Source organism: Peromyscus maniculatus, chromosome 14 (assembly GCF_049852395.1).
Source record: "Peromyscus maniculatus bairdii isolate BWxNUB_F1_BW_parent chromosome 14, HU_Pman_BW_mat_3.1, whole genome shotgun sequence".
Taxonomy (NCBI): domain Eukaryota; kingdom Metazoa; phylum Chordata; class Mammalia; order Rodentia; family Cricetidae; genus Peromyscus; species Peromyscus maniculatus.
In genome coordinates, this window is record NC_134865.1 from 84,176,804 (window position 1) to 84,199,693 (window position 22,890).

General features: G+C 45.3%; 1 protein-coding gene across 9 annotated transcripts in view; it reads left to right on the forward strand.

The window, feature by feature from the left end:
* Tdrd9 (tudor domain containing 9) overlaps positions 1-22,890 on the forward strand; it is a 108,814-nt gene that overhangs the window by 26,023 nt on the left and 59,901 nt on the right. For all 9 annotated transcript variants that reach the window (XR_006063669.2, XR_013044556.1, XR_013044555.1 and 6 more), the window contains 5 exons: positions 5,921-6,018; positions 7,934-8,155; positions 8,644-8,766; positions 14,471-14,551; positions 18,581-18,745. Coding sequence is in view for 5 of the 9 variants with exons in the window: in XM_006987990.4 (XP_006988052.1) it covers positions 5,921-6,018; positions 7,934-8,155; positions 8,644-8,766; positions 14,471-14,551; positions 18,581-18,745 (689 nt within the window). In the remaining 4 variants the exon portion in view is untranslated. The remainder of the gene's footprint in view (positions 1-5,920; positions 6,019-7,933; positions 8,156-8,643; positions 8,767-14,470; positions 14,552-18,580; positions 18,746-22,890) is intronic.

The window sequence follows — 22,890 nt, forward strand, 5'->3', positions numbered from 1 at the left end:
TCTTGGTGGCTCCACATGAAGTCACCTGACACTTGGCTTCTGAACAAGGTGTAAAGAAGCAAAAATTGAGTGGGGTGGAGAATCCATAGCAGGGACTCCTAATGTGGCTGTTAGCTTCCTGGAATTCTACGTGTGCCTTCTTGCTGTGGTGGTGGATGCATGGCCTCTGCTGAGGCTGAGTGCAAAGTCAGGGTGGGATGTCTGCAAGGGAAATCATGGTGTGGCTGTCTTCTGAGTGGTATAAGACGGCATGCCTCCTCTCACAGTGACCATTGGGTGGCCCTTGCTATGGAGGGTAAGGCGTGCAATCAAAACTGAGGTCCCTATTTAGAGGAACTTGCTTACTTAAGGGAGGAATTCCAATGGGCATGTGACACTCGGGAAGTATCTTTCATAATGGCCTCTGACTTGGCAAGTGAATTGGATAAAATAGGAAGGAGTCAACCCCAGGTAGTCATCTAACGGAGTGGCCAAACTTATGGCTTCTGGGATGAAGGTGAGGAGAAATGGGAGTCTCCGTTAGTGTTTAGAAAATAGTTTGGGGTGGCATTTCAAGAATGAAGGAGAGGGAGCAGTGTGGATCTGCGGAGACTATCTAGGAGGAACTCCTTTGGCCTAGGTGAGACCCTGTGTGTGAATGCCTACATGATAACACAGCTCTTCTAGTTCATCGTCTGTTTACAGTGAAATCCTGAAATCTCACTGATACCTGTGTTTCTAGTTCATGACCACAGGTTTTAAACACAAATACTGTGTTATGTCCAGTTATGCTATAATATAATATCTTTCATAAAATACCATTGGGTTTTGTGTGGGATTAATCTTATTTCACTTGTAAGTATTCAAAACCTTGTTCCTATGTAGAAATTCAAGGATACACATTGAGTTCCATATATTACATTAGAATAATTCTTTATATATAAAAGTAAATAATCTCTTAAAGATAGAAACTATATAGGTAGGGGTGAGTCTTTTATAACAGGGTGGGCCTGGCTTCAGGTTGTTAAGGACTTTTTCATGGTCTTTGCTTTTATATGGCAGTGATCAGTTGTTCTGGATGGTATCTTTGGGCAGTCAACAAAAGCCACAATGATCTCTTGTTATTAATGTGCAAGTATTTAAAAAACCATTTTATTTTATCTTACAGTGTGTGTGTGTGTGTGTGTGTGTGTGTGTGTGTGTGTGTGTGTGTGTGTTGTGAGTATATACACATGAGTACTAGTGTCCATGGAGACCAGCAGTGTCAGATCCTCCTGGAGCTGGAGTTATAGGTGGTTAGGAGCCGCCCAATGTGGACACTGGAAACTGAATTGGGCCCTCTGCAAGAGTGATGTGTCCTCTTAACCACCGAGCGGTCTTTATAGCTCCTAGTGTGGGGATTTTTTTTTAAATAAAAAAAAATTGTATTTACTTAGAAGCATTCAGAATGTTAACAAAACAGTTGCAGATTTTTTTGCATACAGATTGGTATTCAGTTAACAGAACAACAGTTATCTTCATATAAGCTGCAGCAGAGACAACTGAAGATGAAAAACCAAACAGAAAACCTCCCATCCACATATATAACTAATTTGTGCTGGCACCAGCAAGAACCTGCTTTAGATTTCCATGCCAGTTTACAAGCCCATATAGGACCAGGCAAGGCTAGTGGCTGTTGAAAATACGACCAGGCCAGGGCTATCTGAAGACACATCGGGTAGTGTGTTAACTATACAAAAAAGACACTGTACTTTATTTGGCTGGCCTCGAACTCACAGAGATCCACCTGGCTCTGCCTCCCAAGTGCTGGGATTAAAGGCATGCACCACCACTGCCTAGCAGACTCTGTACTTTAAAAACAAATCTTACACAGCCTGTTTTTTTTTTTTTCTTTAAAAGGAGCGAGTTGTGTTCAGGGAGCGTAAATGCATTATAGACAAGAAAAAAACTGCACTAAAACCAACTTATTCATCATCATCATCTTCCTTCTCTTCTTCACCCTCTTCATCTTCCTCATCTTCCTCTTCCTTCTTTTCCTTGCTCTTTTCAGTCTTGACCACCCCCTTTTTCATGGTGTCAGGTTTCCCTTTACCACATAGGCAGCGATACCCTTTTGTGTTTTCTTTGGGCTCGGCCTTCTCCTCACAGGCTGCCTGTCGTCCATCAGCAGTGGTGTTGCTCACACTCGGACAAGCCCGAGTGTTCTCCTTTGATTTGGGGCCGATACTCAGAAGAGAACAAGAAGAAGGCCGAAGGAGCCTCTTGGGTGCATTGGGGTCCTTGAACTTCCTTTTGGTCTCCCCTTTGGGGGGGGGATGTAGGTTTTCATTTCTCTCTCATAACGAGCCTCTGTCAGCCTTTGCCATGTCTTTAGATCTCCCCTTTTCTTTAGCAGACATGGTCTTCCACCTTCCTGAGCACTTCGAGAACTCTGAGGAGTTGACAGAAGCATCTGGGTCCTTCTTGTTGTGTTCCTCCCGGCAAGTTTACTCAAAGAAGGCGTATGAGGACATTTTGCCTGTTGGCTCCGAAGGACCCTTTGCCTGTGTTTTGTTGTTTTTCTCCACAAGGCACAGTCGCCCAGTGCTGGTCCCGTCTTGCTTGTCCCAGCGCTGTCTCTATGGAGCTCAGTGTACGGCAATGGCTGCTGTGGGGGGATACTTTTAATGGTGGATTCATACCCTATAAGCTTTTCTTCTGACCTTGTAAGAGAATAACCTTTGTGGAAAGCTGAGGAGGAGATGCCTGAGAAGGGAAATGGGCCTCCTTTTTCAATCTGAGCTCAGTTTGAATGTAAAACATTACCCCACCTTTGGAGAAAACAATGTATTATTAATTATTTTAAAGATTTAATTTTTTGGTTAAGGTATAAATCTGATAAGTAAGCTTAGTTTTTTGGTATGGATAGTTATTTAGATTTGGGAGGGTTTGTTTTTGTTGTCATGGTGCTACTAAAGAGGCCTTGTTGCTCTGGCAACATCAGTGTGACTCACAGGACTTAACTACATCTGGTTTGAAGGTTGCTACCTTCAAAGACAGAACATTTATAAGAAAAAAAAAAAAAGCCAAAAGCCCTCGCCACACTATCTAAACTACGGCCCTTCTCCACGTAGCACAAGATGTCACCTGGCATTTTTAGGTCACTGGCTGAAGCAACACTGGTCAAGACCATCTTGCCATGAACTTGATCTTACTTGAACTCACTATATAGATTAGGCTGGCCTCAAACTCAGAGACTCACTTGTCTCTGTCTCCAAGTGCTGAGATTAAAGGTGTGCACCACCACATCTGGTTGGATAGTGTCTAGATTCCACATTTAGAAATGTTATGTTCTGCATGTCAGCCAGTTGACACTGACTTTAGCTTGAAAGTCCATTCATTAGATCTTGTGAAACCTCTGGATTTCTGTTAGATTATAGACTTGTTTGATGATATGAAGAGACAGATGAACAACAGTTTTAATGGTTTTTGTATTCTACTTTATATAATTTTTTGTTTTTTCAAGACAGAGTTCCTCTGTGTTGTTTTGGTGCCTGTCCTGGATCATGCTCTATAGACCAGGCTGGCCTCGAATTCACAGAGATCCACCTGGCTTTGCCTCTCGAGTGCTGGGCTTAAAGGCGTGCACCACCACCACCACCACCACCACCACAGCCTGGCTTATATAAAATATTTTAATAACTTAGAATAAGGAAAAAATGAGAACAGCATATTTTGAGGTTGTAGTATTTTCCGCCTACTTCTAGGCTTCAGTTTGTCACATGTAATTTGTTGGTTTTCCTTAAATTATCATTGATGTCTGTCTTTTTATTTTGTTTATAAAAAACCAACAGCCACACGGCTGTGAACATTTCTGCTCCCTGGTTTCCTGTCCACCCTGGGGCATGTTAAGTAAAGGCAAGGCTTGACCTGTGCTGGGTCTGCGTCAGCCTGTGACCTAAAAATGTCAGGTGACATCTTGTGCTACGTGGAGAAGGGCCGTAGTTTAGATAGTGTGGCGAGGGCTTTGGGTTTGTTTTGTTTTTTTCTTATAAATGTTCTGTCTTTGAAGGCAGCAACCTTCAAAATAGATGTAGTCAAGTCCTGTGATTCACATTAATGTTGCCAGAGCAACAAGCCTCCTTTAGTAGTACCATGAACCAGGCTCAAGCTTTCTTAGCAAAAATATAGCCCTTCGACCTTTTTTGTCGTCCTGAAAGAATCATCCTCACTCTCCATCCTTAGTCGTTCTCTCAGCCTCATTCCCACTCAATCCTGGTGCTTGCCTGGTCCTCTGCCCTGCTGTGTCTGTCCTCACAGGTACGGTGGCTTCTTCCTTTCCTGACCACAGGAGAGCAAGGACAACTCAAGTCTTAAAGGCTTTAGGACATGTGGGTGTCCCTGAGAGCAGGGTGGGACTTTCCAGCTCAGATTTCGCCAGAACTGGAGGCCGTTGCCTGGGCTGTGAGAATGGCAGGGTTTGGTTATCCTTATTTCTCAAATAAAATGGTTTAACATAAAAAAGCCTCAGGGGAAAAAAGCATTGTGTGGTAGTTCATGCCTGTAATTCCAGTATTCAGGGGATAGAGGCAGGAGAATGGGGTTCAAGGTCATCCTTGACTACATAGAGTTCAAGGCCAGTTTGGGCTACATGAGATCCAGTCTCAAAAAACCAAAGCAAACTTACTTCTCTCTCTCTCTCTCTCTCTCTCTCTCTCTCTCTCTCTCTCTCTCTCTCTCTCCCTCCCTCCCTCCCTCCCTCCCTCCCTCCCTCCCTCCCTCCCTCCCTCTCTTACACACACACACACACACACACACACACACACACACACACACACACACGCGTGCAAAAACCAAACTGGAGTAGTTGGGAGCCGCAGTGAGTGAAAGTAAGACATGATAATGGAGAGCTTCTGTTTCAGTGAGCTCGTCAGTGTGGGGAAGGTCGTCAGAGGCCTGCCCAGAGCAGGACAAGGGATAGCTTAGAAAGAGACTCTTTCCCAGGAAGGAATCGTTTTCCTCGAGAGATTGTAACAGATGTTGATCGCTGGCTGTGAGGTGAAGAACAACCACACACACTCTGATCCAGATCCAGGAAAAGATGGGGCCAGAGAAATGTGGGGGAGGACCTGGGCTTGATCTCTAACGTCACCCAAAACATTTACATATATCTCTATATAGAATAGGGGCTGGGGTACAGGCCTGGGGTTTGATCCCCAGCACCATAAAATAAAAAAAAATAACAATTTATTCATAGATTGCTAGACTAATTATGAAAAAAGAGAGTGACCACATGTTTTTAAGGTGAGAGCAGGGAGGAGCTGTAGGTACAGGAAAGGATGAGAGAGGGACGAGAAGTTGAGCCATGGAGGGAGAGGTGTTCCCAGCCAGACAGGGTGATCTGGGAGAGGGACAGGAAGGCTTAGGGGTTTGTTGTGAAAGTTCTGTGCATGAACTCCAGTGCTGTGTTCTTTGCCAAGTGGTGACTAGAGGCAGCTTAGCTTATGGGACAGCCAGCACAGGTACACGGATTCTCAAGAGAACATTAAATAGTTGGGACCAGACAGACCATAGCAAACATTTTTAGCAGAGCAAACAAGCCCCTTTACCCGCACCAGTAGCTTGTAAGTTGTGTTTGATTTATCATTTTGTAGCGAGGAATGTACACTTTATCACTTGTGCACACTACCAGAATCTCACATTAGTGAGTCACTGTTGAATCGAGTGCAGAATTCTGTGTGTCAACAGTGTTGTAATGTAGGTCGACAGTGGTGGTGACTGGGATGAAGTCTGCTTCACTAATAGTGGACTCTCCAAGGGGAGGAACTGTTGGTCTGTATACATGTGTGCACTTGCCTCTGTGTGTGTGTCTACAAGCCATATACACAGATTAGATAGGTCATAGACTTGTTTAATTTTTATCTTTTCAGCTAAGAAGTAACTTTGTTTTGTCTGAATACAGGTCTAAGGTCACCATTGACTAAGTTAAGCAATGTTACATGCATCTCAGAGACAACGTACAAATATCCTGATTTGCCTATAAATCGGTGCAAAGAAGAGGTAAAGTTAATTTTTCCTAATGTGATTTTGCTGCTGGAATAAATAAATGAAGCATAACACTGTTGGTACTGTGGGTGGGGGCTTTATGTGCACAGGCCAGAAGAAAAGTCAGCAGCATCTATCACACAAAACCACCTCCACAGAGCCCCAGGTTAAGCTTGTCTGTGTCCTGCTCAGACTCCCCTGTGACCTGTCACACTGACAGCCAACAGTGGCACACCCTCACTTCCCTGGGGGAGCTTTTTGTTAAGGAACACATAGCGAGTCTCTGCTACTCCCTTCCCTGCTTACTGGTTGATTTAATCAGACATGTACACATTGTTTTGTTACTAGAGCAAGCCACCTCCAGCAGTAGGATGCTTGGGTTTTTAGGTAGTTATATGTTATTAAACATGGTTAAAAGTAAGAATATTTAAACCATTATTAGTTATTTTAGTGAAAAAGTTTTAGATAAAATAGGAAATATTTCAAACTTCATTTTTATTTTGCTGAAGATTAAATAATGCTTTATGGAGTAGATATACTTCATTAGTTTTAGATTCTGAAATTCAAATTGATTTGTTCTTGCTGACCATCACTGACTGTTAGAAAGGATGATTAGGATTTTATGATACTGATTATACACTGTAAGGGAAAGTATAGTTAGTTATTTCAAATTCATCTAGAAAAGCCTGGCCGTGGTGGCACACGCCTTTAATCCTAGCACTCAGGAGGCAGAGACAGGCAGATCTCTGTGAGTTTGGGGCCAGCCTGGTCTACAGAGTGAGTTCCAGGACAGCCAGGAATACACAGAGAAATCCTGTCTCAAAAAAAAAAAAAATTCATCTCAAGAATTAGAAATCAAAGTTTAAAGCCATGTAAATATAAAAACAGATTTTTTAAAAAGTAGAGTTACATTTAGTCTCTTTATAAAGTTTTAAAATAATAGACATTTAGACTTAGAGCCATAGAAATCAAGTTTGAAATCTTCATTTTTTTCTTTTTAAAGAAGTGGAGCCGGTGGTGGTAAACACACACCTGTAGTCCCAGCACTCGGGGGCAGAGGCAGGTGGATCTTTGAGTTTGAGGCCAGCCTGGGCTACAGAGTGAGTTCCAGGACAGCCAAGCCAGGGTTATACAGAGAAACCCTGTCTCCAAACACGCACATACGCACACGAAGAACACATTGAGAACTGGAGCACTGGTTACTCTGGCCTGGTCTTCCCCGCTGTCAACAATTATGCACAGGGTGTGATGGTGCCCACTTGTAATTCCAGTACTCGGAGGCAAGGACCACAGCGCTGCAGAGTGTGGCCTTGTTTTATAACAAGCCAGCCTGCCACTCACCTAGTTATTGGTAATGGAATTGATTTTTAAAGTGGGAACCATTTGTAGTCCTCTTGTTTTGTGATGTCAAGGTAGCTGACTGAAGCCTTCTTCAGATGACAGTTCTCCACACTGCTGTCTGTCTAACCTGTGCTAACTGAAGCCTTCTTCAGATGACAGTGATCCACACTGCTGTCTAACCTGTGCTAACTGAAGCCTTCTTCAGATGACAGTACTGCACACTGCTGTCTAACCTGTGCTAACTGAAGCCTTCTTCAGATGACAGTGATCCACACTGCTGTCTAACCTGTGCTAACTGAAACCTTCTTCAGATGACAGTGATCCACACTGCTATCTAACCTGTGCTAACTGAAGCCTTCTTCAGATGACAGTGATCCACACTGCTGTCTAACCTGTGCTAACTGAAGCCTTCTTCAGATGACAGTGCTCCACACTGCTGTCTAACCTGTGCTAACTGAAGCCTTCTTAAGATGACAGTTCTCCACACTGCTGTCTAACCTGTGCTAACTGAAGCCTTCTTCAGATGGCAGTACTCCACACTGCTGTGTGACCGGGGCCGATTGTGAGAGTGATTGTTTTTAAATTGCAGGTTATTTCTTTGATAGAAAGCAACTCTGTGGTGATCATACACGGTGCCACGGGGAGCGGTAAGAGCACCCAGCTCCCACAGTACATCCTGGACCACTACACTCAGCGCTCTGCCTTCTGCAACATAGTGGTTACGCAGCCTCGGAAAATAGGGGCCAGCAGCATCGCCAGGTGGATCAGTAAGGAGCGCTCCTGGACTCTAGGTGGCTTGGTGGGCTATCAGGTGAGCGGCAGAGAGAAAGGGAGCTTTCTCTCGGCTTCCCTGTCTTCGCTGTCTGCTGTCAGTTGATGTCAGTGTGTAACTGTTTCCACTGGAAACTAAAGAGCAGAATTGTGGCATAATTAAAAACAGTGGAAGTAAAATTCTTGAAAATAATTTGAATCTTTTCTCCAGTTGAAAAGGAGAGAAGGGAGAATTCTTAGAATGGTGCTTTTTAATATTTAATCCTTTAAATTATACCTTTATAGTCTGTAAGGTCTTGTCACATGAAATAATGATGTAGCATCACTGGATAAGCTAATTCCTTCCCAAAACAGAAGAAAAAAGTCATTTGAGAACCCGACTTACATTTGGACCCTAAATATCTTCTGAAATACAGTGATTTTTATTCCTTTCCTTAGGTGAAATGGATATAACTTGTTTGGGTAGGTAAATGGGAGCCATTGAAACCTGTGTTTTTCTTCCCCTCTCTTTTCCTTCCTCAACTTTAGGTAGGGCTAGAGAAAATAGCAACAGAAGACACTAGGTTAATTTACATGACCACTGGAGTCCTGCTTCAGAAAATTGTAAGTGCCAAGAGTTTGATGGAATTCACGCATGTCTTCATTGATGAAGTGAGTACTCCGCTATTGGGCAGGTCCTTATTCCCAGAGCACAGTGTGGGCTGCCACCTTTGTGTCCCTACAACAAGGGTCTGATCGTTCCTTTGTACTTGTGAATGTGAATTATCTGTTTTATCTTTGTTCTTTGCCTTTCAAAATATAGGTGGGAAAGATTGCCTTTTAGAGCAGCGCTCCACAGGCAGGTTGTCACCCCAGATCAGGTCTGGCACCTGCTTTTTGTGAATGAGATTTTACTGAGCAGTTTCTGTCACTGGTTCTTATGCAGTCGGAGGTGCCTGGGTCTGTGTCTCAGCAGAGTGCAGCCGTAGCGCTGGCTCCCCGCACTGCTGGAGACTGCTGTCCTCAGCCCACAGGCAGAGGCAGACTCTGTCTAATCAAGGATGACAGTAGTTTACAACAGTTGAGCTGAGGGTGTAGTTCAGTGGTAGAGTGCTTACCTAGCATATGAGAGGTCCTGAGTTCACATCCCAGCCCTGCAGGAAACACTTTAATAAAGGTAAGATGTACTAATCTACTCTGAGGAAAAGCTTAGTCATGATACAGTATTGTGAACTGTTTTTGTGCCTGAGTTAGCTTTTTTTTTTCTAACTTTAACCCCCCACCCCCTGACAGTTTCTCTGTGTAGTTTTGATGCCTGTCCTGGATCTCGCTCTATAGACCAGGTGGCCTCGAACTCACAGAGATCCACCTGGCTGAGTGCTAGGTTTAAAGGTGTGCACCTCCACCGCCGGCCTAACTTTAAAATTGTATTTGTATGTGTGTGTTCTGCTGTGCCATGTACACAATTTTGGAAGTTGGTTCTCCAACTATGGGTTCTGAGGTCTGAACTCAGTTCATCAGGCTAGCACCTTTACCCACAAATCCATATTATTATTATTATTATTATTATTATTATTATTATTATTATTATTATTTAGTTTTTGAGACAGGGTCTTGCTTTGTAGCCCAGGCTAGCCTGGAATTCATGATCCTCCTGCCTCATCTTCCCAAGGCTTGGGATTACTGGCATGTGCCATGACAAACGCTTGTCTTAGCTTTCCTAATTATTTCCTGAGTACCTCCTTCATCTGCACTTTTTTGGACTTGCCTCATCAGGACAGAATATTTAACTGGTATTCATCTTTTCTTTTTCCTTCTTTCCTTTCTCCCTTCTTTCCTCCCTTCCTTCTTTTCTTTTTTGAGACACTGTCTCACTGTGTAGCCCTGGCTGGCCTGAAACTTGCTATGTAAACCAGGCTGGCCCTGAAATCATGGAGATCTGCCTGCCTGTCTCTCCTGAGATTAAGACTGTGCACCACTATAGTGGGTGCGCATTTCATAGTTGTTCATATTTTCAACAAGTGTTTCAGGATATAGGATCTCTGTGTTACAGATTTCTCAGAAGATTTCGAAATGGCCCATACTGTCTTCCTGCCCCCCAAATTTCTGTAAAAGCATGCTGTCCTAAGAAATTCAACTCATTTTTTAGAAGAGTTGGAAAGATGTGAGTGGGGCTGGGGTGCTTAGCAGATTCTGAAATCTGACCATTGCTAAGCCTGTTTTTGAGGGGGAGGTCCTGCTATGTTCCTGTGCTGGGTATGGTCGTTAACAGTAGCAAGCAAATGCATCCTGGTAGAGCTTTGTGGATGCACTGTGGCCTGGAACACATTTCCTTGGTTGTGTAGCACTGCAGGTGTTTGAGGAGAGGAGAGGAAGAAATGTAATTTCTTCTAAAGCCCTGGACCGTGTGGTTCAGAGTTTTCCTTATCACTTGACAGTTTAGCAAGCCTTTACTTGGAAATCAAAGTCAGACCTAGTAGGCTGTGTACCGAAATTGCTGGCGTTCACAGTGGCTGTGTACCGAAAATGCTGGCGTTCACAGTGGCTGTGTACCGAAAGATGCTGGCGTTCACAGTAGCTGTGTACAGAAAGATGCTGGCGTTCACAGTAGCTGTGTACAGAAAATGCTGGGGTTCACAGTGGCTGTGTACCGAAAATGCTGGCGTTCACAGTGGCTGTGTACCGAAAATGCTGGCGCTCACAGTGGCTGTGTACCGAAAGATGCTGGCGCTCACAGTGGCTGTGTACCGAAAGATGCTGGCGTTCACAGTGGCTGTGTACCGAAAGATGCTGGGGTTCACAGTGGCTGTGTACCAAAAGATGCTGGGGTTCACAGTGGCTGTCACTTACTGAGCCTGAGCCTGTCACTGTAGTTGAACCTCTTTACATGAAGGAAGCTGAAGTTTCATGAAGCTCTGTGGTCAGGCCACCTACCAGGGATGGGATTGCTGCATGTGCCTGGGACTACTCCCTGAACCTGTAGTGCTAAGTAATCCCTGTATCTTCTATTTGATGACTTGTCTGCTCTGCACATATGTAAATGGCATAGACAAACTCTCCATACCATGTTGTTATCAACATTCACTCCTGAAGGTTAGCAGAAGTAGGTTACTCTGCAAGAACAGGCATAGGGGAGAATGGGGAGCAATGGGGAGCAGTGGGGTCCCTGCCCTTACCACAGTACTGCCTGCTTCCCGACCTGGGAATGAGTGATGGAGATACCTGAAGCTTTAGTTTACACACAGTACCAAGCATCTTCTCTGTGATAATTTGAGTTTCAGAAGAAATGCAAGTTTGCAATATTCGAAATAGCCAGGCAGTTTAAAATGGGATGATAATGCTTCTGGCTTTTGGCTCTTGAAAACGAATAAGCTAGCTCTGAGCACATCATTCAGTAAGCATTTTTTATACCTGTTGTAGAAGACAAGCAAGTCCTACTTTCTCTTCTTAGCCTCTCACAGGTCCCAGGAGGCTGGTGTCTGCTGAGCTGTGTCTCTGTGTTAAGGAACGGCCTGTGGGGCCAGCGGTGATGCACATATGTGTGTATTGGGGCAGCGGACCGAGTCCTATAGAGGCAGAAGGATAGGAAGAGCTACCCTGGAGGACCAGAGAAGATGGGTTCAAGTACAGAGGAAAGGCTGCAATGTTGTTACTATTGTTGAGACAAGGTCCTTGAATTCCTGATCCTCTTGCTTCTGCCTTTCAAATGCTGGGGTCACAAATGTGTTGGCTGAAGTTGTTACTCTTACATTTAGGGATAGGACCTAATAGTTGAGTAATCACCTTGGAAATCCTTCATCGGCAATAGCTTTGATTTTTCTAAGCAAGGAAAGTGAGGCTTGTGTTGAGATGTTCTGGAGTTGGTGACAGGGCAAACGATCTTATTCATGAAATTTTATGGTGTTCTGTGAAGACTTCTAGCTATTGTCCATGATCAGCAAATAGCTTCCAGCTTTGCCTTCTGCCATTTGCAGTCTGGATTTCTGCTCAGTAGGAACTGAGGCACAAGATGACAGGGCCACAAGGAAAATGAGCTATAGAATGAAGCCTTGTCCATCCTTCAGCTTTAGTGGCTATTTCTCTCCGTTTGCAGGGAATTATCTGGATACAGTCTTACTGTCCTTATGTGCTCTCTGTTGTTGGTTGCGGCGCGCTCCTCGGCCAGCGAGGAAGAACGACCGCCATGCAAGGATTCTTCTCGGATCACACTTTCATTGGAGAGCCTTTGGTTGAGGGAGAGCTGGAAGCGAGGGGAGGGAGCAGTAAAAGCGGCTGCTTTATATAGGGAAAAGAGGCTTGAATCGCTGGCTGAACTTAGCCTGCCACCACTAGGCACCACAGGATTGGTGGGGGACCAATATATAGCTTGCGCATGTGCAAAGCAGAGGTGCGTATTTCGTCGAAAGCATTGTCTTAGAAGTAATAAATCTTCAGAATGCAAAGAAGTCAGCGCCATCTTATAATGGCGATTGTCCCGGCTCCCTGCAGGTTGTTTTTTACTCTTTGGCTCTTGGAGGCCCGCCACTCAGCTCCAAATAAATACACATGTAGGCTTATTCTTTCTTATGAATGCCAGGCCTTAGCTTGGCTTGTTTCTAGCCAGCTTTTCTTAAATTATCCCGTCTACCTTTTGCCTCTCAGCCTTTATCTGTTTCTGTTTACCTTTCTTTCACTCTTACTCCATTGTAATCGGATGTTTCTCTCCTGCCCGCCAGTTCCCAAATAACCAACACAGAAGCTTATGCTATTTACAAATGCTTGGCCAATAGCTCAGGTTTGTTACTAGCTAACTCTTACACTTAAATTAACCCTGATTCTTATCTATGTTTAGTCACGTGGCTTGGTACCTTTTCTTAGTAGAGCAATCTCATCTTGCTTTTCTGCATTTTCTGGCCACTCTCTGACTCTACCATTTCTCTACCCAGAATTCTCCTAGTCTGGCTCTCACACTCAATCTCATCCTGCCCAGATATCGGCAATGAGAGTAATACATAGTCATAGTATACAAAAAGGTTGTTCCACGGCAATTCGTGGCTGGCCCCTTGGTGTCCCCCTTTTCTTCTCTTATTCTCTCTGCCTACCAGCCCCAGCTGTCCTTTTTCCTGCCTCACTGCAGGCCGTTCAGTTCTTTATTAGACCATCAGGTGTTTTAGACAGGCAAAGTAACACAGCTTCATAGAGTTAAACAAATGCAATGTAAAATAATGCAACACATCTTTGCATCATTAAACAAATGTTCCACAGCATAAACACATGTGACACATCTTAAAATAATATTCTACAACAGCTCTCATATATCCTGACCTAATTGGGCTTCTCCTGGAAAAGGCCCCTTGACCCTACCTACTGCTTTAGGTGAGGCAAGGTGGTATGGATGGAGCAGTTATGGTGGCCAAGCCTGGGTCTCCATCTGAGGAAGACTGGGCACAGCTGCTTCCCATGTGTGCTGCTTTGCAGTCATGTTGAAGTTCTGCCTGCTTGCCCTAGACTCGGACCTTGCTTGATATGATTTACCAGCTTCTGACGGGCCCATCTTTCCCAGGACCAACCTCTTATCTATCCTATGAGCTTCAGTTCTTTTTATCATGGAACATGACTTGCTGCTCCTTAGTCAGCATTAGACTGGTACCTGTTCAACCCCACACTTGTTAGAATAACAAACCATGGCAGAGGGTTCAGCAGGGACTGGTTAGGCAGTGTTGCTGATAAGTGGGCAGGCTGAGGGGGCTCAACAGTGCTCTGCCCTAATGTCAGTGGGTCCTAAAGAGAAATATTGAGGGTGACAGTGACCCATGTGATAGCCTTTGGCTTGTGGGCAGATATCTTTTGCTTACTTTTAGTCAGGACAGGAGTGAGTCCCCTGAAAAGCTGTACTGACCTGCCTGAGAAACCTAGTTTAGCTGAAAGTCTACCATGGGCATGAAAGCCCTCTTTACCCTCTCTCATCAAGTAACATGTGCATCCTTTTGTAAAATTCCATTTTCATGTGTGTGGTATGCATGTGTATATGCATGCTTGCTTGTATGTTGGCCCAGGTATGTGTGGGTGCATGTGCATATGCAGCTCATTCATGTGGAAGCTTAAGGTTGATATTTGGAATCATCACTCTCCACCGTATTCCTTGAGACAGGGTCTTTTCAGTCAAACCCAGAGCTTGCCCATATGAACAGCCGGCTTCCTCTGAGGATTCTCTGTCTCCACCATCTGGTTCTGGGATTATAGACTCAGTGTGCTCACCTAGTATTTACATGGATTCTGAGAATCTGAACTCTGATTTTCATGCCTGTGCAACAAATTATTTAAGCACTGAGCAGTCTCCGCTGCCCTGACATGTGCATTCTTGATGCCATGGGAGGGTGCTCTCTTCATTTTGTAGGTGCATGAACGAACCGAGGAAATGGATTTCCTGCTGTTGGTAGTCCGTAAGCTCTTGAGGACAAATTCACGTTTTGTCAAGGTAAATTTTAAATTTCATTCGGTTTCTCTCATTTTTATAATTTGGTACTATGCTGATTGGTTTTTGTCAATATGATATAAACCTAGATGTATCTGGCAAAGTGACTCTTAACTGAGAAAATACCTTTATAAGATTGGCCTGTAGGCAAGTCTGTAGGACATTTTTTGCTTAATGATTTCTGTGGAAGTACTCCACCCACTGTGGGAGGTGCCATCCTGAGCAAGTGGTTTTGAATGATAGAAGAAGCAGGCTGAGGCTGGGCGGTGGTGGCACATGCCTTTAATCCCAGCACTCAGGGAGGCAGAAACAGGTGGATCTCTGGGAGGACAGCCAGGGTTACATAGAGAAATCCTGTCTTGAAAAACCAAAAAAAAGAAGAAGAAGAAGAAGAGGAAAGAAGAAGGAAGAAGGAAGAAGAAGGAAGGAGGAGGAGAAGGAGAAGGAGGAGAAGAAGGAGGAGAAGAAGAAGGAGGAGAAGAAGAAGGAGGAGAAGAAGAAGAAGAAAGAAGAAGAAGAAGAAGAAGAAGAAGAAGAAGAAGAAGAAGAAGAAGAAGAAGAAGAAGAAGAAGAAGGAAGAAGAAGAAAGAAGAAGAAGAAAGAAGAAGAAGAAAGAAGAAGAAGAAGAAGAAGAAGAAAAGGAAGAAGAAGAAGAAGAAGAAGAAAGAAGAAGAAAGAAGAAAAAAGGAGCAGGCTGAGTAAACTACGAGGAGCAAGCCAGGAATCAGCACTCCCCCATGGTCTCTGCTTCAGTTTCTACCCCCAGTTTCTGCCTCGAGTTCCTGCCCTGACTCCCTCAGTGAGAGACTGTGACCAGGAGCTGTAAGCAGAAATCAGTGTTTTACTTCCAGGTTGCTTTTGGTCCTGGTGTTTGTCACAGCAGCAGAAACCCTGACTAAGACAGATACAGGCTCTTAGACTCCACCGTCAGATGCCATACTTCAGATCCTGCCATGAAGTAGGCCTGGGGTGTCTCCTGGGGCCATTGTGTAGACACTTTTTGGTGATTATGTTGCAGTGAATTTTAACACTTTTCCTGGCTTTCAGAAAAGGATCTAATAGCAGTGGAAGGTGTGTCCTGGAAGGGTGGGCATTGGAGCCTGCTTTTGGCTGAGTAAGCGTCCTAGATTAAAGCAGCACCTTCCCTGTGGGGGAGCCTGTGGCCCCTGTCTTACAAGGAAGGTGCTGCAGTTTGAGGGCAGGAGATGCACCGCTCTGGAGAGGCAGAGTTGAGAAATGGTAAATGTCATGGCTTTTTAATGAACAAGAAGAATAAAGCGTAGGACGTCAACTTGACCAAAACAGTGAAGATTTAGAATAATCACGTAATCTAAGTAAATCTAATCACAGATCACTCACAATCCAGCCATGCTAAATAGAGTTCTTCAGGCAACAACTTGGATGACTATTCTGGAGGATTTGCTGTTATTGGAAAGATGACTGGTTTTGAAGTTCTGAAATGTGGCATTCCATGCATTCATATATTTAAGGAAATGTTGCTTCTTCCCATCTGCAAGTGGCCGCACTCAGTGACTGCAGGCCGGCTGTGATAGGCTGTCTGGTTGCTCTGGTGACTGCAGAGTGAGTGACTGAGATCCTTTCCATTTCCGTTAGGAATCTTAGAGTGTTGACAATGACTCAGCAAATGAGTTGCTAATGAAGTTTTTTTTTTAAAGTATTTTTCTTTTTTTTATTTATTATTTATTTTACAATACTATTCAGTTCCACATAATAGCCACAGATTCCCTTGCTCTCCCCCCTCCCCTCGCCCCCAGCGCACCCCCCCCATTCCCACCTCCTCCAGATCAAGGTCTCCCCCGAGGACTGGGATTGACCTGGTAGACTCAGTCCAGGCAGGTCCAGTCCCCTCCTCCCAGATTGAGCCAAGCGTCCCTGCATAAGTCCCAGGTTTCAAACAGCCAACTGATGCAACGAGCCCAGGACCTGGTACCACTGCCTAGATGCCTCCCAAACAGATCAAGCCAATCAACTGTCTCACCTATTCAGAGGGCCTGATCCAGTTGGGGGCCCCTCAGCCTTTGGTTCATAGTTCATGTGTTTCCATTCATTTGGTTATCTGTCCCTGTGCTTTATCCAACCTTGGTTTCAACAATTCTCGCTCATATAAACCCTCCTCTTTCTCACTAATTAGACTCCCAGCGCTCCACCAGGGGCCTAGCCGTGGATGTCTGCATCCAGATTCCTCAGTCCTTGGATGGGGTTTCTAGCAATACAATTAGGGTGTTTGGCCATCCCATCACCAGAGTAGGTCAGTCCCAGCTGTCTCTAGACCACTGCCAGCAGTCTTTTGTGGGGGTATCTTTGTGGATTTCTGTGGGCCTCTTCAGCTCTTTGCTTCTTCCTTTTCTCATGTGGTCTTCATTTACCATGGTCTCCTTCATTTTAAGACTTATTTTTACTCAAACCAGAATAATGACTTTATTCAATGTTTTTAGTTTTCAGTGATAGTTAAGGGTATCAGTGGATTAAAAAAAGATTCTACCACATTTCAGAAATGGTGGAGGGAGCGTGGCATCTCTCCAATAAGGAGAAAGAAATGGGTTGTTAGTTTCATAATTTATTTAAAAAATAGTTGAAGAGGCCTGGGATTTGGCTCAGTAGGGAGCTTGCCTAGTCTACAGGAGGTCTGGGTGTAACCTAACACCACAAAGACAACACAACAAACAAGAGCTGTCTATACACAAAGCACCATGCTTTCTAGACAGAGAGCCTTGGTAGATTTGGGTCAGGTAATTTGAAGTCAAGTGTTAGATGGCTTTGTGATTTTTTTTTTTTAATCCTCAGGAAATCCTTATTTCTTTTTTATAAGAGTTCTGCCATCAGAATATGGAGATGCAAGGGCAGCAGTAGATGGTAGAAATCCCTTGGTCCCTGTGTCCTGGCTACCTCTCTGTGCACGTCTGCTGTCCTCTAGCCCTGGCACGCCCTGGACCAGGCTGTTGTCCTCTGCAGGAGACACTGGGCTGTCTGGAGCATTAGTCTCTCATTTACACGTTGCACTGATCAAAAGAGCTCTGAAGTTGGCTGGCCTGATTGATGTTTGATCAATGTCTAGGCATCACCACTATGCCTGGGTGTATTCCTAGGGGATCACTCTTGTACCTCAAGTGGCTTCCTAAGCCACTCCTCTGTCTTAGACTTTTTTTTTTTCAAAACGAATTCTGGTTACTATGGTTTCTTGTTTGTGTCTAATGTCAAAGGAAAAAGGGTGCTGACTGTGTGATACCTTTACTTTTCTGATAAGATGCACACTTAGGAACTGCTCAGGACTAGATACAGCAGGTAGTCTCCACCAGCCAGAGACTCTGGACCAAGGAGTAGCAGGTTCTTGGGAACTGCTGCTGCTTTTCCCAGGGCACATCTGGTGTGCTGTAGACGCTGTGCTGTGGATGCTGCTCAGGGCCTGTGCGGCTGACTTTTTAGAGACGCCCAGCTCGTGTGTGTTCCCGGCACACCTGTGCCTGCGGCTGGTCTCAGGCTTCTGACGTGGACCTCTAAGCCAGGCTGGCTCCTGGGTCTGGGGCACAGCTTCTGTCTTGGATTTGCTGCTCTCCTCAGCTACAGCCAGAGTTTTCCAGATCTCTCTTCAGTTTCCCTTACTTTCCTGAAATTAATTTCTTAAAATTGGTTTTATGATGAAGAGTTTTATTCTGAGTAAGTGGTCACAGTTTTTTTTTGGAGTATACAATTTCTCATTTTAATATTTTTAAAGTATTATTATTTTTGTGTATTATGTGTGAGACATGCATGTGATCATGTGAATGTGGAGGCCAGAGGACAACTTCCAGGAGTTCTCTCCTTCCACTGTGGATTTCAGGGATGGGACAGTTTCTCATTTGAAAAAAATAGTTTTAAAGTAATAGTAAAGTCTTGAGTATTCTTTATACTGTTTTAATTTGTACAATACACAAGAAAAAAATCAAGATATTCTATTTAAAACTCAGTTTCTAAATGGTGGGAGGATGAGAAAGTGGCTTGCATTGCTCATGGATGGGACTCTCTTCACTACAGGTGATCCTCATGTCTGCCACCATCAACTGCAAGGAATTTGCAGACTACTTTGCTGTTCCTGTTCAGAACAAGATGAATCCTGCATATGTTTTTGAAGTGGAAGGCAAGCCTCATGCTATTGAAGAATATTACCTTAATGATTTGGGGCACATTAATCATAGTGGGGTATGTCGGGATGCATTGCTTCTTTTATAGTGAATGGACTTTGTTTCTGACTGTGAATTCCCTTACTAATTCTAAAAGGGTTTCAAGGCCCATTTAGAACTTGTCAGAGCCGACACATGGGAGGAAGGGGTGGAGAAAATAAAGGGAAGAAACTACTAGCTTTTGTTATAAGCTGTGAGCATAGTAAATATTCATATCATACATCCTCATGAAAGTTATTGAGACTAGCTTCATGCCTCACTGATGTTGAAAAGTAAAAAAAATCAGATTTTAGTCATTATAAAATTGTAAATTCCCTTGAAGATGGGTAAATTTCCTTGAGATAGAATTCTGGTTAAATGTGCATTTCTGGTCTAGGTGAGTTGGGTTGAACCTGGAATTGCACTGTGACAGTGCAGACTGGGGACACATTGTCCTAAGAGGCGGGTGTAGAGTTACTTTCACACGTGTGGAACATGAAGAGATCTCTGAAGTCTAAAGTGGAAGCGGGTTTGACACACTTCTTTTCTCATCCTTCTGAGAGTGTGCTGCTCAGTGAGAAAGTGCTTGGGCAGCTGTGTGAGACTGTGGCGTCCATTCCTAGCTCATGAACAAAAACCCAAAGGGAGCGAAAGCTTGCCTGCCCCTTCCTGTCTGTGCCGTGAGGCCTGTCTTCTGGGGGAGCCTGCTCCTGCAGAGCTCTCGGGGTCTTCCCTCACACCTGGGCCTGTCTGCCGAGCAAGCACAGCACCGTTTGCTGCTTCTTGTGCAGAGGCGGCATGCTCGCTGCACATCTCTCTGTGTCCGTAATATCCTTCCTGTCTCTCTTTTGGAGGGGCAGCCTGCTCCCCCCAGGGCTGCTGCTCCTGCAGCAGTGCTGCCGTGACCAGCTGCCGTGACCCGCTGCCCCGTGCTGTTGTGCACAGGGGGGCACGGCTTACAGGGCACGGTTTCTCAGCCTCTGAGCACAAGCATCTTTGTTCACAGTCCTTCCTGTGTGGCAGGGCGCCCTCAGCACTGCAGGATGTTTATTCTGGTCCTTGATCCACTAGATGCAAGCAGCATCCCTCTCCATGACCACAACCAAAAATGTTCTAGACAGTGCCAGACGTCAGGTCGAGACCTCTGTGTGGACCACTCCTCCTGGAGCCTGTGAGCCCAGGAGATTGCTGGGGCAAGGAAGAACATGTGTGCTTGCAGTTGGATGGAGAAGGAGATGGTAGTGTTGGACAGTGGTCTCCACTAGAGTGAGGTGCTGGCTCCGTTTCATCGGATGTAAACATAAGACAATTCTTTGTGGAAACACTGAAAAAGGAGTAAGGTCAGCTGTGGGCATCTTCTCTGTGAGGCCCTGTGGTTGGACCAGGTCAGCTTCTAGAAGCTAGGGCCCTTTGGCTGACTGGACTGTGTTCAGCTGTTTAGAAGGCACATAGCTTTACCATTGCATACCACATAGCCTGCCTTTGGTATCTAGAAGGCACATAGTTACTGTTTCAGTGCATGATCAAACATGATTTTTATTTGGGCATTTTGTGGGAGGGTGCTGATGTTGGAACTCAGGTCCTTGTCTAGCTAAGCTGTGCTCTCACCCCCTGAATCAGTCTACTGCTGTTAACTATGAAGGTGGTGTTTTGTACTTATTCTGTCATTTGACTTTGCACAGTAGAGAACGTATTTTCAGGTTCAGTTTCATTGTTATTCCTCCTGTTCATCTCCTATCTGGTGACCCTTGTGTGGAGCTCGGCCCTCCGCCTGTGCCTGCCTCTCTCTGAGCTCTTGACCACTGTCCGCTGTCTTCCACTCCGGAGCTCCTGCTGCTCATCTTTTCTTGTCCGTGTTTAGACATAATTGCATATTTTTTCTCTTCAGAAACATCCTCCTCAGCCCAAGGTTTGTCTGCAGCTCTTGCCAGCCTCTGTCTGGTTTGGGACTATGATCTCTGCTCCTCTACTTCCCAGTACTCCTGTCTCTCTCCACTGTGACTCTACTGACCCCACTCACCACACGGCAAGGGCAGCCTTAAGCTTACTTGGCTTTTAGAGAATGTTGACACTGTTGGCCACTCTGGACTGTTTTTGAAACTCATCATCTTTGGTCCCCTGTCCCCTGGTGGGTTTTGTTTGTTTGTTTGTTTTTCGAGACAGTTTCTCTGTGTAGTTTTGGTGCCTGTCCTGGAACTCACTCTATAGACCAGGCTGGCCTCGAACTCACAGAGATCCGCCTGCCTCTGCCTCCCGAGTGCTGGGATTAAAGGCGTGCACCACCACCCGGCAGGTCCTGTAACTAGAGTTTTCCTGCCTTGCCCACAGTCAGGACAAATCTCTGTCACCCGCCAGTCCCACAGCCGCTCAGACCCAACCAAGTAAACACAGAGACTTATATTGCTTACAGACTGTATGGCCGTGGCAGGCTTCTTGCTAACTGTTCTTATAGCTTAAATTAATCCATCTCCATAAATCTATACCTTGCCACGTGACTTGTGGCTTACCAGCATCTTCACATGCTGTTTGTCATGGCAGCGGCTGGCAGTGTCTCCCTCCACCTTCCTGTTCTCTCAATTCTCCTCTCTGTTAGTCCCACCTATACTTCCTGCTGGGCCACTGGGCAATCAGTATTTTATTTATTGACCACTCAGAGCACACATTTGATATACAGACCATCCCACAGCATGGTCCCCTGTTTTTTGTGATGCCAACTTTAAGTGTTGCCTTTCAAGGCCCTTAGAAGAATCTTTATCTCTTATTTTCAACTTGTTTTCTTTTGCAAGAATACCCTTAGGAAAGGTCTATAGAGTGTAAACGTACACTCGAATGAGATTGTGCAGCACCCACTCCAGTGCAGCACCCCCCCAGTGCGGCACCTTACCCCCAGTGCAGCACCTTACCCCCGGTGCAGCACCCCGCCCTCGGTGCAGCACCCCGCCCTCGGTGCAGCACCCTGCACCCTGCCCTCTGCCCCCAGTGCAGTACCTTGCCCCAGGACACTGTGCTGTTACATTGTTTGCGGCAGAACCGTGTTGAGCCAGCCTCACGACTGCTATGTAGGCGTGGATGACCTTGAGCACCTGCTCCTTCTGCCTCTCCTTTCTCAAGGGCTAGGACACAAGTGTGTGCCTCTAGGCTAACAGCCTAGTTTTTGTGCACCCCCTTTAGGGTTTTCTTCTCCTTTTTAGGTCTTTAAACACTTAGATTAGATTCCCATTTGTCCTGGCACCATTTGTTTCCTCATTGAATGTCTGTCAGGGGTTAGCAAGCATAACCCGGGCTGGGGATAGCCCAGTAGCTAAAGTGCTGCTTTGCGACCATGGGAACCTGGATTTGCTCTTCAGAACCCGCGTTTGAAAAGCCGGGCATGGTAGTTTACTTTTGTAGTTCTCAGCCCTGGGGAGGTGGGGGCAGGGGGTCCCTAGGGGTTCTTGTCAGTCTAGTGAGCCCCAGGCCAGTGAAAAACCGTTTCAAAAAAAGGTGGATGGTGGGGGCTGGAGAGATGGCTCAGTGGTTAAGAGCACCGGCTACTCTTCCAGAGGTCCTGAGTTCAATTCCCAGCACCCACATGGTGGGTTACAACCATCTGTCTTGAGATCTGGTGCCCTCTTCTGGCCTGCAGACATACATACAGGCAGAACATTGTATACATAATAAATCTTTAAAGAAAAAACAGGTGGACAGTGACTGAGGAATGACATTTGCAGTTGTCTTCTGGACTTCACATGACTGAGCACACATGAACATGTACCCGCATGCACGCTTGCAAGCTAGCTATATTTGAGTCCCTGACGCTTGAGATGCCTTTTGGTTGGGTTTCTGGGTTGCCTTGCCCAGCCTTGGTGCAAGGGGAGGAGCTTGGTCCTGCTTCAGCTTGGTGTGTCATGCTTTGTTGATACCCAGGGGAGGCCTGCCCCTTCTGAACCAACACAGAGGAGGAGTGGACGGGGCTAGGAGGCGGGGGTGGTGGAGAGAACGGGAGAAGAGGAGGAAGGGGAAACTGTGGTTGGGATGTAAAATAAATGAAAACATTTAATTAATTAAAAAATATCCGAAAGATCAGGTATAGTGGCACGCACCTATAATCTCATTCCTCTGGAGGTGGTGGTAAAAGTATCATGAGGTCAGAGCTGGCCTAGAATACACAGCAAGTTGAAGGTCAGTCTGGGCTACATGAGACCC